We start from the raw sequence: 16,755 nt of genomic DNA on the forward strand, positions 1-16,755 counted from the left end.
TGTTTCTAGTGGGAGGGTGTGGGGGGCAGGTAGAGATGTGTTTATAGTGGGAGGATGTGGGGGGCAGGTAGAGATGTGTTTCTAGTGGGAGGATGTGGGGGGGCAGGTAGAGATGTATTTCTAGTGGGAGGGTGTGGGGGGCAGGTAGAGATGTGTTTCTAGTGGGAGGGTGTGGGGGGGGCAGGTAGAGATGTGTTTCTAGTGGGAGGGTGTGGGGGCAGGTAGAGATGTGTTTCTAGTGGGAGGATGTGGGGGGGGGGGTAGAGATGTATTTCTAGTGGGAGGGTGTGGGGGGCAGATAGAGATGTGTTTCTAGTGGGAGGGTGTGGGGGAGGGGGCAGGTAGAGATGTGTTTCTAGTGGGAGGGTGTGGGGGGGCAGGTAGAGATGTGTTTCTAGTGGGAGGGTGTGGGGGAGGGGGCAGGTAGAGATGTGTTTCTAGTGGGAGGGTGTGGGGGGCAGGTAGAGATGTGTTTCTAGTGGGAGGGTAGGTAGAGATGTGTTTCTAGTGGGAGGGTGTGGGGGGCAGGTGGAGATGTGTTTCTAGTGGGAGGGTGTGGGGGGCAGGTAGAGATGTGTTTCTAGTGGGAGGGTGTGGGGGGATAGGTAGAGATGTGTTTCTAGTGGGGAGGGGGCAGGTAGAGATGTTTTTCTAGTGGGAGGGTGTGGGGGGCAGGTAGAGATGTGTTTCTAGTGGGAGGCTGTGGGGGCAGGTAGAGATGTGTTTCTGGGGTGGAGAGTGTGGGAGGGCAGGTAGAGATGTGTTTCTAGTGGGAGGGTGTGGCGGGGGCAGGTAGAGATGTGTTTCTAGTGGGAGGGTGTGGGGGGGGCAGGTAGAGATGTGTTTCTGGGGTGGAGAGTGTGGGGGGCAGGTAGAGATGTGTTTCTAGTGGGAGGGTGTGGGGGGGGCAGGTGGAGATGTGTTTCTAATGGGAGGGTGTGGGGGGGGGGGGGGCAGGTGGAGATGTGTTTCTAGTGGCGGGGCAGGTAGAGATGTGTTTCTAGTGGGAGGGTGTGGGGGGCAGGTAGAAATGTGTTTCTAGTGGGAGGGTGTGGGGGCCAGGTGGAGATGTGTTTCTAGTGGGAGGGTGTGGGGGGGGGGGGGCAGGTGGAGATGTGTTTCTAGTGGGGGGCAGGTAGAGATGTGTTTCTAGTGGGTGGGCAGGTAGAGATGTGTTTCTATTGGGAGGGTGTGGGGGGGGGGGGGCAGGTAGAGATGTGTTTCTAGTGGGAGGGTGTGGGGGGCAGGTAGAGATGTGTTTCTAGTGCGAGGGTGTGGGGGGCAGGTAGAGATGTGTTTCTAGTGGGAGGGTGTGGGGGGCAGGTAGAGATGTGTTTCTAGTGGGAGGGTGTGGGGGGCAGGTAGAGATGTGTTTCTAGTGGGAGTGTGTGGGGGGCAGGTAGAGATGTGTTTCTAGTGGGAGGGTGTGGGGGGCAGGTAGAGATGTGTTTCTAGTGGGAGGGTGTGGGGGCAGGTAGAGATGTGTTTCTAGTGGGAGGGTGTGGGGGGCAGGTAGAGATGTGTTTCTAGTGGGAGGGTGTGGGGGGGGACAGGTAGAGATGTATTTCTAGTGGGGGGGCAGGTAGAGATGTGTTTCTAGTGGGGGGGCAGGAAAACATCTCACTTTTTTTTTTTAAATAACACCTCACAACACTTCAAGACATAAATATAATTACTTATAATCTATTAAACTTTAGGAAAAACAAATAACTTTAGGAGCAACAGCAAGATAGTGGGTTTAATTCCCAGGACCACCCGTATGTAAAATATATGCACACATGACTGTAAGTCGCTTTGGATAAAAGCATCTGCTAAATAGCATATTATATATTATTATATATTATTAACTTTACTTAATACTGTGGATAAATCTTTCTGCCACGCCCATTGTTGAATGTCTTTGTCAATACAGGGTTTATAATGGTGTCCCATTTTCTTACCAATAGTATTAAGTCAAATATTATGTATAAATCATTGAGTTCATATTGCTCCACACAGTCAGTCAACAACACACACGTAGAGATGGTAGAATGGGAACCAACAGCACCGGATGTTAAATCACTTATATGTTTTAAAATCAAAGTCAATATCACAGAACTCTGGTTTCACTTGATGAGCAGCAATGTGTTGAGAGTTAAGAAACGGTGGTTTGGTATTTTTCAAAAGCCATCTTGGTTCCATAATCATATACAAACAACGGCAGGGCGGAACTGAAAATATATTATATCCTTAAAAGCATCCAGAGCCGAAATCAATACAAATGGGGATAGTGGAATCTTCTCCACCAGTAAATAGCCTCACATACCTTTCACTTAGAATTTGATACCTTTAAAATCCATGTGGTTACTTCTGACAATCCTTCCTCAAACATTCTCAAATCAAATCAAATTTTATTTGTCACATTACACATGGTTATCAGATGTTAATGCGAGTGTAGCGAAATGCTTGTGTTTCTAGTTCCGACAATGCAGTAATAACCAACGAGTGATCTCGCTAACAATTCCAAAACGACTACCTTATACACATAAGTGTAAAGGGATAAAGAATATGTACATAAAGATATATGAATGAGTGATGGTACAGAGCGGCATAGGCAACATGACAGTGCCTTTGAAAATAATTTTACTTTTTCCACATTTTGTTATTTTACAGCCTTATTCAAAGATATATTAAACCGTTTTTTTTACCCCCTCATTAATCTACACACAATACCCCATAATGACATCACAATACCCCATCATGACATCACAATACCCCATAATGACATCACAATACCCCATAATGACATCACAATACCCCACAATGACATCACAATACCCCATCATGACATCACAATACCCCATAATGACATCACAATACCCCATCATGACAAAGCTAAAACAGGTTTTTAGAAATGTTTACATAAGTATTCAGACCCTTTACTCAGTATTTTGTTGAAGCCCGTTTGGCAGAGATTACAGGCTCAAGTATTTTTGGGGTATGAAACACCTGTATTTGGGGAGTTTCTCGCATTCTTCTCTGCAGATCCTCTCAAGCTCTGTCAGGTTGGATGGGGAGCGTCGCTGCACAGCTATTTCCAGGTCTCTCCAGAGATGTTAGATCGGGTTCAAATCCGGGCTCTGGTTGGGTCACTCAAGGACATTCAGAGACTTGTCCTGAAGTCACTCCTGCATTGTTTTGGTTGTGTGCTTAGGGTCGTTGTCCTGTTGGAAGGTGAACCTTCGCCCCAGTCTGAGGTCCTGAGCGCTCTGGAGCAGGTTTTCATCAAGGATCTCTCTGTACTTTGCTCCGTTCATCTTTGCCTCGATCCTGACTAGTCTCCCAGTCCCTGCCACTGAAAAACATCCCCACACCATGTTGCTGCCACCATCATGCTTCACTGTAGGGATGGTGCCAGGCTTCCTCCAGACATGACACTTGGCATTTCGGCCAAAGAGTTCAATCTTGGTTTCATCAGACCAGAGAATCTTGTTTCTCATGGTCTGAGAGTCTTTAGGTGCTTTTGACAAACTCCAAGCGGGCTGTCATGTGCCTTTTACTGAGGAGTGGCTTCCGTGTGGACACTCTACCATAAATGCCTGATTGGTGGAGTGCTCCAGAGATGGTTGTTCTTCTGGAAGGTTCTCCAGGTTCTCCCATCATTTTTGGTAACCTTCCCCAGATCTGTGCCTCAACACTATCCTGTCTCGGAGCTCTACGGACAATTCCTTTGACCTCATGGCTTGGTTTTTACTCTGAAATGCACTGTCAACCATGTGACCTTATTTTGATAGGTGTATGTCTTTCCAAATCATGTCCAATCAATTTCCTTTACCACAGGTGGACTCGAATCAAGTTGAAGAAACATCTCAAGGATGATCAATGGAAACAGGATGCACCTGAGCTCAATTTCGAGTCTCATAGTAAAGGGTCTGAATACTTATGCAAATAAGGCATTTCTGTTTTTTATTTTATTTTATACATTTGCTAAAATATATTTTAAAAAACGTTTTTACTCATTATTCAGTATTGTGTGTAGATTGCTGATGATTTTTTATTAATTTAATGTTTTAGAATATGGCTGTAACGTGACAAAATGTGGAAAAAAGTCAAGCGGTGTGAATACATTCTGAAGGCGCTGTTAATAAGATAATATGGTCTCAGGGGAAGTCGGCCTTGACCCCACTCTCCGAGGGTGAAGAAAACAAAAAAAATCTTGTTCACACACTTGTATACATGTGTGGAACAGGACAAACATAAGCACCTACTAAATTACTATTAGTATTACTATTAGTATTATTACTATTATTACTATTACCATTATTACTATTAGTATTACTATTACTATTAGTATTATAATTACTATTACTATTAGTATTATTACTGTTATTACTATTAGTATTACTATTACTATAAGTATTACTACTGTTATTACTATTAGTATTATTATTATAATTAGTATTACTATTAGTATTACTATTACTATTAGTATTATTACTGTTATTACTAGTAGTATTACTATTACTATAAGTATTACTATTAGTATTATTACTATTAGTATTATAATTATGATTACTATTAGTATTACTATTATTATTACTATTAGTATCACTATTACTATAAGTATTACTATTAGTATTATAATTATTATTGCTATTAGTATTATTATCATTATTACTATTAGTATTATCATTATTATTACTATTAGTATTATTATTAGTATTACTATTAGTATTATTATTAGTATTACTATTAGTATTATAATTATTATTACTATTAGTATTATTATTATTACTATTAGTATTCATATTATTATTACTATTAGTATTATTATTAGTATTACTATTAGTATTATTATTAGTATTACTATTAGTATTATTATTATTATTACTATTAGTATTAGTATTAGTATTATAATTATTATTACTATTGGTATTACTATTAGTATTATTACTGTTATTACTATTATTATTACTATTACTATTATTATTAGTATTAGTATTATAATTATTATTACTATTAGTATTAGTATTATTACTGTTATTACTAGTAGTATTAGTATTATTATTATTAGTATTATAATTATTATTACTATTACTATTAGTATTATAATTACTATTAGTACTATTACTATTAGTATTATAATTATTATTGCTATTAGTATTATTATTATTATTACTATTAGTATTATAATTATTATTACTATTAGTATTATAATTAGTATTACTATTAGTATTAACAATATTATTACTATTAGTATTACTATTAGTATTATAATTATTATTAGTATTACTATTAGTATTATAATTATTATTACTATTAGTATTATAATTATTATTACTATTAGTATTACTATTAGTATTATAATTATTATTGCTATTAGTATTATTATCATTATTACTATTAGTATTATCATTATTATTACTATTAGTATTATAATTATTATTACTATTAGTATTATAATTATTATTACTATTAGTATTATAATTATTATTACTATTAGTATTATTATTATTATTACTATTAGTATTATAATTATTATTACTATTATAATTATTATTACTATTAGTCTTATAATTATTATTACTATTATAATTATTATTACTATTAGTCTTATAATTATTATTACTATTAGTATTATTATTATTATTACTATTAGTATTATAATTATTATTACTATTATAATTATTATTACTATTAGTCTTATAATTATTATTACTATTAGTATTATTATTATTATTACTATTAGTATTATAATTATTATTACTATTAGTATTACTATTCATATTATTATTACTATTAGTATTATAATTATTATTACTATTAGTATTACTATTAGTATTATAATTATTATTACTATTAGTATTACTATTCATATTATTATTACCATTAGTATTACTATTAGTATTATAATTATTATTACTATTAGTATTATTATTTGTATTACTATTAGTATTACCATTAGTATTACTATTAGTATTATAATTATTATTACTACTACTATTACTATTAGTACTATACCATAGAGCAGCTATCATGCAGGCTATATTTCACCTTTCAGTCATTCAGCAGACACTCATCCAGAGCTACTTACAGTTAGATGAGTTAGTTAGATGAGTTAGTTAGTTGAGTTAGTCAGATGAGTTAGTTAGATGAGTTATACTCGTTTTGACTGCATTTCATGTGAGGCAGAGTGATTTAGTAACATGATCATTTGTGTGTAATAATAGTATATACAGTCGTGGCCAAAAGTTTTGAGAATGACACAAATATAAATTTTCACAAAGTCTGCTGCCTCAGTTTGTATGATGGCAATTTGCATATACTCCAGAATGCTATGAACAGTGATCAGATTAATTGAAGTCCCTCTTTGCCATGCAAATGAACTGAATCCCCCCCAAAAACATTTTCACTGCATTCTAGCCCTGGACTAATAATAATAATATAATATATGCACAACAGGACTTAGCTGACATTCTATGTATGGGTAGTCCCGTGATTCTCTCATTAACAACAGGACTAGCTGACATCATGTCAGTGATTCTCTCATTAACACATGTCGGGGGGTTGACGAGAACAAGGCTAGAGATCACTCTGTCATGCTGATTGAGTTCGAATAACAGACTGGAAGCTTCAAAAGGAGGGTGGTGCTTGTAATCATTGTTCTTCCTCTGTCAGCCATGGTTACCTAAAAGGAAACACGTGCCGTCATCATTGCTTTGCACAAAAAGGGCTTCACAGGCAAGGATATTGCTGTCAGTAAGATTGCACCTAAATCAACCATTTATCGGATCATCAAGAACTTCAAGGAGAGCGGTTCAATTGTTGTGAAGAAGGCTTCAGGGCGCCCAAGAAAGTTCAGCAAGCTCCAGGACCGTCTCCTAAAGTTGATTCAGCTGCGGGATCGGGGCACCACCAGTACAGAGCTTGCTCAGGAATGGCAGCAGGCAGGTGTGAGTGCATCTGTACGCACAGTGAGGTGAAGACTTCTGGAGGATGGCTTGGTGTCAAGAAGGGCAGCAAAGAAGCCACTTTTCTCCAGGAAAAACATCAGTGACAGACTGATATTCTGCAAAAGGTACAGGGATTGGACTGCTGAGGACTAGGGTAAAGTAATTTTCTCTGATGAATCCCCGATCCGATTGTTTGGGGCATCCGTAAAGCTTGTCCGGAGAAGACAAGGTGAGCGCTACCATGTCATGCCAACAGTAAAGCATCCTGAGATGCTAACCATTTTTGCCTAAGAACACAGCCATGACTAAAGAATGCTACCAACACATCCTCCGAGAGCAACTTCTCCCAACCATCCTGGAACAGTTTGGTGACGAACAATGCCTTTTCCAGCATGATGGAGCACCTTGTTATAAGGCAAAAGTGATAACTAAGTGGCTCGGGGAACAAAACAATATATATTTTGGGTCCATGACCAGGAAACTCCCCAGACCTTAATCCCATTGAGAACTTGTGGTCAATCCCCAAGAGGCGGGTGGACAAACAAAAACCCGCAAATTCGGACAAACTCCAAGCATTGATTATACAAGAATGGGCTGCCATCAGTCAGAATGTGGCCCAGAAGTTAATTGACAGCATGCCAGGACGGATTGCAAAGGTCTTGAAAAAGAAGGGTCAACACTGCAAATATGGACTCTTTGCATCAACTTCATGTAATTGTCAATAAAAGCATTTGACACTAATGAAATGCTTGTAATTATACTTCAGTATTCCATAGTAACATCTGACAATAATATCTAAAGACACTGAAGCAGCAAACTTTGTGAAAATTTATATTTGTGTCATTCTCAAACATGTTGGCCACGACTGTATTTTGTGACACCACATATGCTAGGACTGGCTTTCCGTACATGACTGTCTGTCACTAGAAGTACGGCTCATCTAAGATCACATGACGACTGAGTGACCGTGTATGAGTAGGGGCTGAGAACTCAATTCAAATCAAGCTCTACACCCATTCAAACTTGTGCCACTTAATTATATTATTAAATATTCCTCAAAAGATGTAAAAATGTATGATTGATATGTACATCAAATCATATTCTCACACAGTCATGTATAATAACCATCTATAACTTGTTTAAATAAATCTATATAACACACACACACATATAAACACGCACAAACACACACAAACATATACACACACATAAACACACACAAACACGCACGCACAAAACACGCACACACATGCAAAACCTCTGTCCTCTAATCAGACAGTCATCACCAGCAAGCAGCCTGTGCCAGTCTCATTCCTACCCTATCAGATAGTCATCACCAGCAAGCAGCCTGTGCCAGTCTCATTCCTACCCTATCAGACAGTCATCACCAGCAAGCAGCCTGTGCCAGTCTCATTCCTACCCTATCAGACAGTCATCACCAGCAGGGTTCAAATAGAGGCAGTCTATTCCACAGATGAACGAACTGCCGGCAGGGGAATGTGAGGAAATCTAAATATGCATCCCAAATGGTACTCTATTCCCTATACAGTGCACTGCTTTAGACCAGAGCCCTATGGTACTCTATTCCCTATATAGTGAACTACTTTAGACCAGGGCCCTATAGAACCCTATTCCCTGTATAGTGCACTACTTTACATTTACATTTACATTTAAGTCATTTAGCAGACACTCTTATCCAGAGCTATACAGTGCACTGCTTTAGACACCAGAGCAAGCCCTATGGTACTCTCATTCCTATATAGACAGTCATCACCAGCACTAGTCTTCCTACCCCAGACAGTCATCATAGAACCCTATTCCCTATATAGTGCAGTCTCATTCCTACCTACTTTAGACCAGAGCCCTATAGAACCCCATTCCCTATTAGTATCAGACTTTCAGACCAGGGCCCTTGAACCCTATTCAAATCAAATCAAATGTATTTATATAGCCCTTCGTACATCAGCTGATATCTCAAAGTGCTGTACAGAAACCCAGCCTAAAACCCCAAACAGCAAACAATGCAGGTGTAAAAGCAATGCAGGTGTATTCCCTATATAGTGCACTACTTTAGACCAGAGCCCTATAGAACCCTATTCCCTATATATGTCACGCCTTGGTCTTAGTGTTTTGTGTTTTCATTGATTGTTTGGTCAGGCCAGGGTGTGACATGGGTTTGTTTTGTTGTATTTAGTATTGGGGTTTTGTAGTTATTGGGATTGCGGCTGAGTAGGGGTGTTGTATGGGCTTGTCTGCCTGAGGCGGTTCTCAATCAGAGTCAGGTGATTCTCGTTGTCTCTGATGGGGAACCGTATTTAGGTAGCCTGGTTTCACTGTGTATTTCGTGGATGATTGTTCCTGTCTCTGTGTTGTTTCACCAGATAGGCTGTAATAGGTTTCACGTTCCGTTTGTTGTTTTTGTATCTATAAGTTATTTCATGTGTCGCTTTTTTCATTAAAGTCATGAGTAACCACCACGCTGCATTTCTGTCCGACTCTCTTTCTACAAACGAAGAACGCCGTTACAATATAGTGCACTACTTTAGACCAGGGCCCTATAGAACCCTATTCCCTATATAGTGCACTACTTTAGACCAGAGCCCTATAGAACCCTATTCCCTATATAGTGCACTACTTTAGACCAGAGCCCTATAGAACCCTATTCCCTATATAGTGCACTACTTTAGACCAGGGTTCCATTTGGGACAACTGAACTATTTAAACGCTGTTCATGCGGTAGACCTTTTCAGACGATCCCATCCATTGATTTCCCCGGATGGAGTGTGAGATTGGACAGCCCAGAGGATCTCATCTAAGGAATTAGATTCAATCAGATCAAACGTTAACCCGGCAAAAAGCAGACACCGGGAAAGGCTGATGTTTTTTGGTGGTGTCGGAGGTGGAACTGAGCTGGAGCCGTCAAATCGATCGCTGTCACGAAGCCATACCCGTCCCCACTCACGTTAGCCGTTCAGAAGGAGAAAGTGTAAGAATACAGAAACTAATATTAGGCTCATTATTATTAAATCATTAAATCATTAATCTAATTAATGAATGTTTCTATCATCTTAACAGAGGTGTAGATCACATCTCACATTTCACTGTTCCAACTTGTGAACAAGGCTGTATGGGATTTCTGTTCACGCGACTCCGTATGATGCCAGGAGCCACTTGTGGATTTGACAGCTCCGACGCAGTTCCGCCTCTGACATCACCAAAACAATCGCCATGTGGTTGTTGCTTAAAGCGGATCTGATTGAATCGAGCACTAAATGTATCTGTCTTCTGTCCTGCAATCTGCAATGAGCCGCGTCATATAAACTCTGTTTCTCTTTCCTCAGTGGAGAAAAAGTCCCTCAGTCAGACCAGGGGCATATATATCTTGTGAGTTCAGGCACAAGCTTACGACACCTTCTACACTTACTGAACAAGTTTCAGTTCCATCTGACAGAGTTCAGCTTTGGCAGAGTTCACAAAGAGAAGGGACATTATTGATCCAGTCCACATAACATCTCCTCTGCCGGAGCTTCAACAACACAAACTGAGCATGGACATTATTGATCCAGTCCACATAACATCTCCTCTGTCGGAGCTTCAACAGTACAAACTCAGCATGGACATTATTGATCCAGTCCACATAACATCTCCTCTGTCGGAGCTTCAACAGCACAAACTGAGAGGCACAATAATGAATGTAATCCAAAAGCTATGTTCTACGTTTAAGTTGTGAAGATGACGTAGCTTGCGGTAGGATCGGTTATGTTCTACGTTTAAGTTGTGAAGATGACGTAGCTTGCGGTATATTCTATGTTTAAGTTGATTTACTAATATTTGAAAATCGGGAATCTTATAACTTCCACTAAGTTTGTAAACAAATGTCAGCTGTTCTAGCTATACTGAGGTATACTGACACTGATGCGGGTGGCAGGTAACCTAGCGATTAAAGAACGTTGAGTCAGTAACTGAAAGGTCACTGGTTTAAATCCCAGAGCCGACTATGTGAAAAATATGTAAAGGTATTTAAACCTAATTGCTCCTGTAAGTCGCTCTGGATAAGAGCGTCTGCTAAATGACTCTAATGTAAATGTACTGTTTACGTTGGGGCTGGGTAGTTGTCCAGGCTGATTGGTGAGGTCCAGGCTGGTGGCCAGCAGTTTTTCCCCCAGGATGGAGGTGAGGTACTGGGCCATGACATCCTGCTGAGTCGGGGTACAGTGATTCTCCAGGGACAGGATCACTGGGTACGGAGACACCTGGCACAGAATAGTCTCTCTCAAGGGTCTGTCATGCCAGCAAGACACAAGACACAAGATAACCATACCAGCAGTGGAGGTCCTGTGTGACTCGGGTTTGGGTTCAATTCACAAAGGAGTCTCACACACACGTTCTAAAAATATAAACACGTTTCCCATTGCCAAGCAACCAGAATCAAAGAGGCCCATCTCCCCTTCAGTGAATAACACCCTCTATTAGTGATAGTAGACAGTGAATTAGAATTTGCAAACAACACACCAAGCAGTACAGTAGAACCCTGAGGCAACGTTCTTGTCATGTATTGTCATATATTGTCATGTCTTGTCCCTGTGCTTTCTCTTCTATTCGTTTCCCCCTGCTGGTCTTATTAGGTTTCTTTCCCTCTCTCTATCCCTCTCTCTCTCTATCGTTCCGTTCCTGCTCCCAGCTGTTCCTCATTCTCCTAACGACCTCGTTTACTCTTTCACACCTGTCCCCTATTTTCTATTTCTCTCTCTGTTTCTGCTTCTGTCCTTGTCGGATCCTTGTTTGCTATTTACTGTGTTCTTGTTCCGTCCTGTCGTGTTTTGCCTATCATCAGATGCTGCGTGTGAGCAGGTGTCTCTGTCAGCTACGGCCCGCGCCTACCCGAAGGGACCTGCAGTCGGTTGCCGCTTATCCTGCAATTCCCCTCTACTACTAGAGGATTTCTGTTATCCCCGTTTGGACATTTCCTGTTAAGGATTGAGGATTATGTTATTTTTGTTTGGACTTAAATAAACTCAGTTTCTGTTAAGTCGCTTTTGGGTCCTCACTCACTTGCATAACAGAAGGATCCGACCAAGAATGGACCCAGCGACTACGGATCCTCGCAACTCAGCCGTCGAGATCCAGGGAGCGATGCTCGGCAGACACGAGCAGGAATTGTCTGCTGCTCGGCATGCCGTTGAGACCCTGGCCGCTCAGGTCTCCGACCTCTCAAGACAGTTTCACAATCTCCGTCTCGATCCACCAGCTACTTCCGGGGCTTCCGAGTCTCCGGAACCCAGAATTAATAACCCACCGTGTTACTCTGGGCAGCCCACTGAATGCCGCTCGTTTCTCACCCAGTGTGATATTGTGTTCTCTCTCCAGCCCAACACATAATCAAGGGGTAGTGCTCGTATCGCCTACGTCATATCTCTCCTTACTGGACGGGCTCGTGAGTGGGGCACGGCAATCTGGGAGGCAAGGGCTGAGTGTACTAACGAGTATCAGAACTTTAAAGAGGAGATGATACAGGTTTTTGATCGTTCAGTTTTTGGGAAGGAGGCTTCCAGGGTCCTGGCTTCCCTATGTCAAGGTGATCGATCCATAACGGATTACTCTATAGAGTTTCGCACTCTTGCTGCCTCCAGTGACTGGAACGAGCCGGCGTTGCTCGCTCGTTTTCTGGAGGGACTCCACGCTGAGGTTATGGATGAGAATCTCTCCCGGGAGGTTCCTTCCAGCGTGGATTCTTTGATTGAACTCGCCATCCGCATAGAACGACGGGTAGATCTTCGTCACCGAGCTCGTGGAAGAGAGCTCGCGTTAACAGTGTCCCCCCTCTCCGCATCACTACCATCTCCCCCCCACTGGCTCAGGTGTTGAGCCCATGCAGCTGGGAGGTATTCGCATCTCGACTAAGGAGAGGGAACGGAGAATCACCAACCGCCTCTGTCTCTATTGCGGTTCTGCTGGACATTTTGTCATTTCATGTCCAGTAAAAGCCAGAGCTCATCAGTAAGCGGAGGGCTACTGGTGAGCGCTACTACTCAGGTCTCTCCATCAAGATCCTGTACTACCTTGTCGGTCCATCTACGCTGGACCGGTTCGGCAGCTTCCTGCAGTGCCTTGATAGACTCTGGGGCTGAGGGCTGTTTTATGGACGAAGCCTGGGCTCGGGAACATGACATTCCTCTCAGACAGTTAGGGGAGCCCACGGCCATGTTCGCCTTGGATGGTAGTCCTCTCCCCAGTATATTATGTGAAACACTACCTTTAACCCTCACAGTATCTGGTAACCATAGTGAGACCATTTCTTTTTTGATTTTTCGTTCACCCTTTACACCTGTTGTTTTGGGTCATCCCTGGCTAGTGTGTCATAATCCTTCTATTAATTGGTCTAGTAATTCTATCCTATCCTGGAACGTTTCTTGTCATGTGAAATGTTTAATGTCTGCTATTCCTCCTGTTTCTTCTGTCCCCTCTTCACAGGAGGAACCTGGTGATTTGACAGGGGTGCCGGAGGAATATCATGATCTGCGCACGGTCTTCAGTCGGTCCAGAGCCACCTCCCTTCCTCCTCACCGGTCGTATGATTGTAGTATTGATCTCCTTCCGGGGACCACTCCCCCCCGGGGTAGACTATACTCTCTGTCGGCTCCCGAACGTAAAGCTCTCGAAGATTATCTGTCTGTTGCTCTCGACGCCGGTACCGTTGTGCCTTCTTCCTCTCCCGCCGGAGCGGGGGTTTTTTTGTTAAGAAAAAGGACGGTACCCTGCGCCCCTGCGTGGATTATCGAGGGCTGAATGACATAACGGTTAAGAATTGTTATCCGCTTCCCCTTATGTCATCAGCCTTCGAGATTCTGCAGGGAGCCAGGTTCTTTACTAAGTTGGACCTTCGTAACGCTTACCATCTCGTGCGCATCAGGGAGGGGGACGAGTGGAAAACGGCGTTTAACACTCCGTTAGGGCATTTTGAATACCGGGTTCTGCCGTTCGGTCTCGCTAATGCTCCAGCTGTCTTTCAGGCATTAGTGAATGATGTACTGAGAGACATGCTGAACATCTTTGTTTTCGTTTACCTTGACGATATCCTGATTTTTTCACCGTCACTCCAGATTCATGTTCAGCACGTTCGACGTGTTCTCCAGCGCCTTTTAGAGAATTGTCTTTATGTGAAGGCTGAGAAGTGCACTTTTCATGTCTCCTCCGTCACATTTCTCGGTTCTGTTATTTCCGCTGAAGGCATTCAGATGGATCCCGCTAAGGTCCATGCTGTCAGCGATTGGCCCGCCCCTAAGTCACGTGTCGAGTTGCAGCGCTTTCTCGGTTTCGCGAATTTCTATCGGCGTTTCATTCGTAATTTCGGTCAAGTGGCAGCTCCTCTCACAGCTCTTACTTCTGTCAAGACGTGCTTTAAGTGGTCCGTTTCCGCCCAGTGAGCTTTTGATCTCCTCCAGAAGCGTTTTTACATCCGCTCCTATCCTTGTTACTCCTGACATCACTAAACAATTTATTGTTGAGGTTGACGCGTCAGAGGTGGGCGTGGGAGCCATTCTGTCCCAGCGCTCCCATTCTGACGATAAGGTCCATCCTTGCGCGTATTTTTCTCATCGCCTGTCGCCGTCGGAACGTAACTATGATGTGGGAAACCGCGAACTGCTCGCCATCCGCTTAGCCCTAGGCGAATGGCGACAGAGTTGGAGGGGGCGACCGTTCCTTTTTGTCGTTTGGACTGACCATAAGAACCTTGAGTACATCCGTTCTGCCAAACGACTCAATGCGCGTCAGGCTCGTTGGGCGTTGTTTTTCGCTCGTTTCGAGTTCGTGATTTCTTATCGTCCGGGCACTAAGAACACCAAGCCTGATGCTTTATCCCGTCTCTTCAGTTCTTCTGTAGCCTCTACCGACCCCGAGGGGATTCTCCCTGTGGGGCGTGTTGTCGGGTTGACTGTCTGGGGAATTGAGAGACAGGTAAAGCAAGCACTCACTCACACTCCGTCGCCGCGCGCTTGTCCTAGTAACCTTCTTTTCGTTCCCGTTTCTACTCGTCTGGCCGTTCTTCAGTGGGCTCACTCTGCCAAGTTAGCTGGCCACCCCGGTGTTCGGGGTACGCTTGCTTCTATTCGCCAGCGGTTTTGGTGGCCTACTCAGGAGCGTGACACGCGCCGTTTCGTGGCTGCTTGTTCGGACTGCGCGCAGACTAAGTCAGGTAACTCTCCTCCTGCCGGTCGTCTCAGACCGCTTTCCATTCCCTCTCGACCATGGTCTCACATCGCCTTAGACTTTATTACCGGTCTGCCTTCGTCAGCGGGGAAGACTGTTATTCTAACGGTTGTCGATAGGTTCTCTAAGGCGGCTCATTTTATTCCCCTCGCTAAGCTTCCGCTAAAGAGACGGCACAAATCATCATTGAGAATGTGTTCAGAATTCAAGGCCTTCCGTTAGACGCCGTTTCGGACAGAGGTCCGCAATTCACGTCTCAGTTTTGGAGGGAGTTTTGTCGTTTGATTGGGGCTTCCGTCAGTCTCTCTTCCGGTTTTCATCCCCAGTCTAACGGTCAAGCAGAACGGGCCAATCAGACTATTGGTCGCATCTTACGCAGTCTTTCTTTTTGAAACCCTGCATCTTGGGCAGAACAGCTCCCCTGGGCAGAGTACTCTCACAACTCGCTTCCTTCGTCTGCGACCGGGCTATCTCCTTTTCAGAGTAGCCTTGGGTACCAGCCCCCTCTGTTCTCGTCCCAGCTCGCCGAGTCCAGCGTTCCCTCCGCTCAGGCTTTTGTCCAACGTTGTGAGCGCACCTGGAAGAGGGTCAGGTCTGCACTTTGCCGTTATAGGGCGCAGACTGTGAGAGCCGCTAATAAGCGTAGGACTAAGAGTCCTAGGTATTGTCGCGGTCAGAGAGTATGGCTCTCCACTCGTAACCTTCCCCTTACGACAGCTTCTCGCATGTTGACCCCGCGGTTCATTGGTCCGTTCCGTATTTCTCAGGTCGTTAATCCTGTCGCAGTGCGACTTCTTCTTCCGCGACATCTTCGTCGCGTCCACCCAGTCTTCCATGTCTCCTGTGTCAAGCCTTTTCTTCGCGCCCCCGTTCGTCTTCCCCCCCCAGTCCTTGTCGAGGGCGCACCTATCTACAGGGTCCGGAAGATTATGGACATGCGTTCTCGGGGACGTGGTCACCAGTACTTAGTGGATTGGGAGGGGTACGGTCCTGAGGAGAGGAGTTGGGTTCCATCTCGGGACGTGCTGGACCGTTCGTTGATCGATGATTTCCTCCGTTGCCGCCAGGGTTCCTCCTCGAGTGCGCCAGGAGGCGCTCGGTGAGTGGGGGGGTACTGTCATGTATTGTCATATATTGTCATGTCTTGTCCCTGTGCTTTCTCTTCTATTCGTTTCCCCCTGCTGGTCTTATTAGGTTTCTTTCCCTCTCTCTATCCCTCTCTCTCTCTATCGTTCCGTTCCTGCTCCCAGCTGTTCCTCATTCTCCTAACGACCTCGTTTACTCTTTCACACCTGTCCCCTATTTTGCCCTCTGATTAAGTCTCTATTTCTCTCTCTGTTTCTGCTTCTGTCCTTGTCGGATCCTTGTTTGCTGTTTACTGTGTTCTTGTTCCGTCCTGTCGTGTTTTGCCTATCATCAGATGCTGCGTGTGAGCAAGTGTCTCTGTCAGCTACGGCCCGCGCCTACCCGAAGGGACCTGCAGTCGGTTGCCGCTTATCCTGCAATTCCCCTCTACTACTAGAGGATTTCTGTTATCCCCGTTTGGACATTTCCTGTTAAGGATTGAGGATTATGTTATTTTTGTTTGGACTTAAATAAACTCAGTTTCTGTTAA

At 43.3% G+C, this 16,755-nt stretch overlaps 1 protein-coding gene across 1 annotated transcript in view; it reads right to left on the reverse strand.

Annotated features, from left to right (window-relative positions):
• The window catches only part of LOC123995794 (1-phosphatidylinositol 4,5-bisphosphate phosphodiesterase zeta-1-like), a 50,600-nt gene that overhangs the window by 21,729 nt on the left and 12,116 nt on the right, over positions 1 to 16,755 (reverse strand). The window contains exon 4 of the mRNA XM_046299505.1: positions 11,030 to 11,185. Coding sequence (XP_046155461.1) covers positions 11,030 to 11,185 — 156 coding nt within the window. The remainder of the gene's footprint in view (positions 1 to 11,029; positions 11,186 to 16,755) is intronic.

Source organism: Oncorhynchus gorbuscha, linkage group LG01 (assembly GCF_021184085.1).
Source record: "Oncorhynchus gorbuscha isolate QuinsamMale2020 ecotype Even-year linkage group LG01, OgorEven_v1.0, whole genome shotgun sequence".
NCBI lineage: Eukaryota > Metazoa > Chordata > Actinopteri > Salmoniformes > Salmonidae > Oncorhynchus > Oncorhynchus gorbuscha.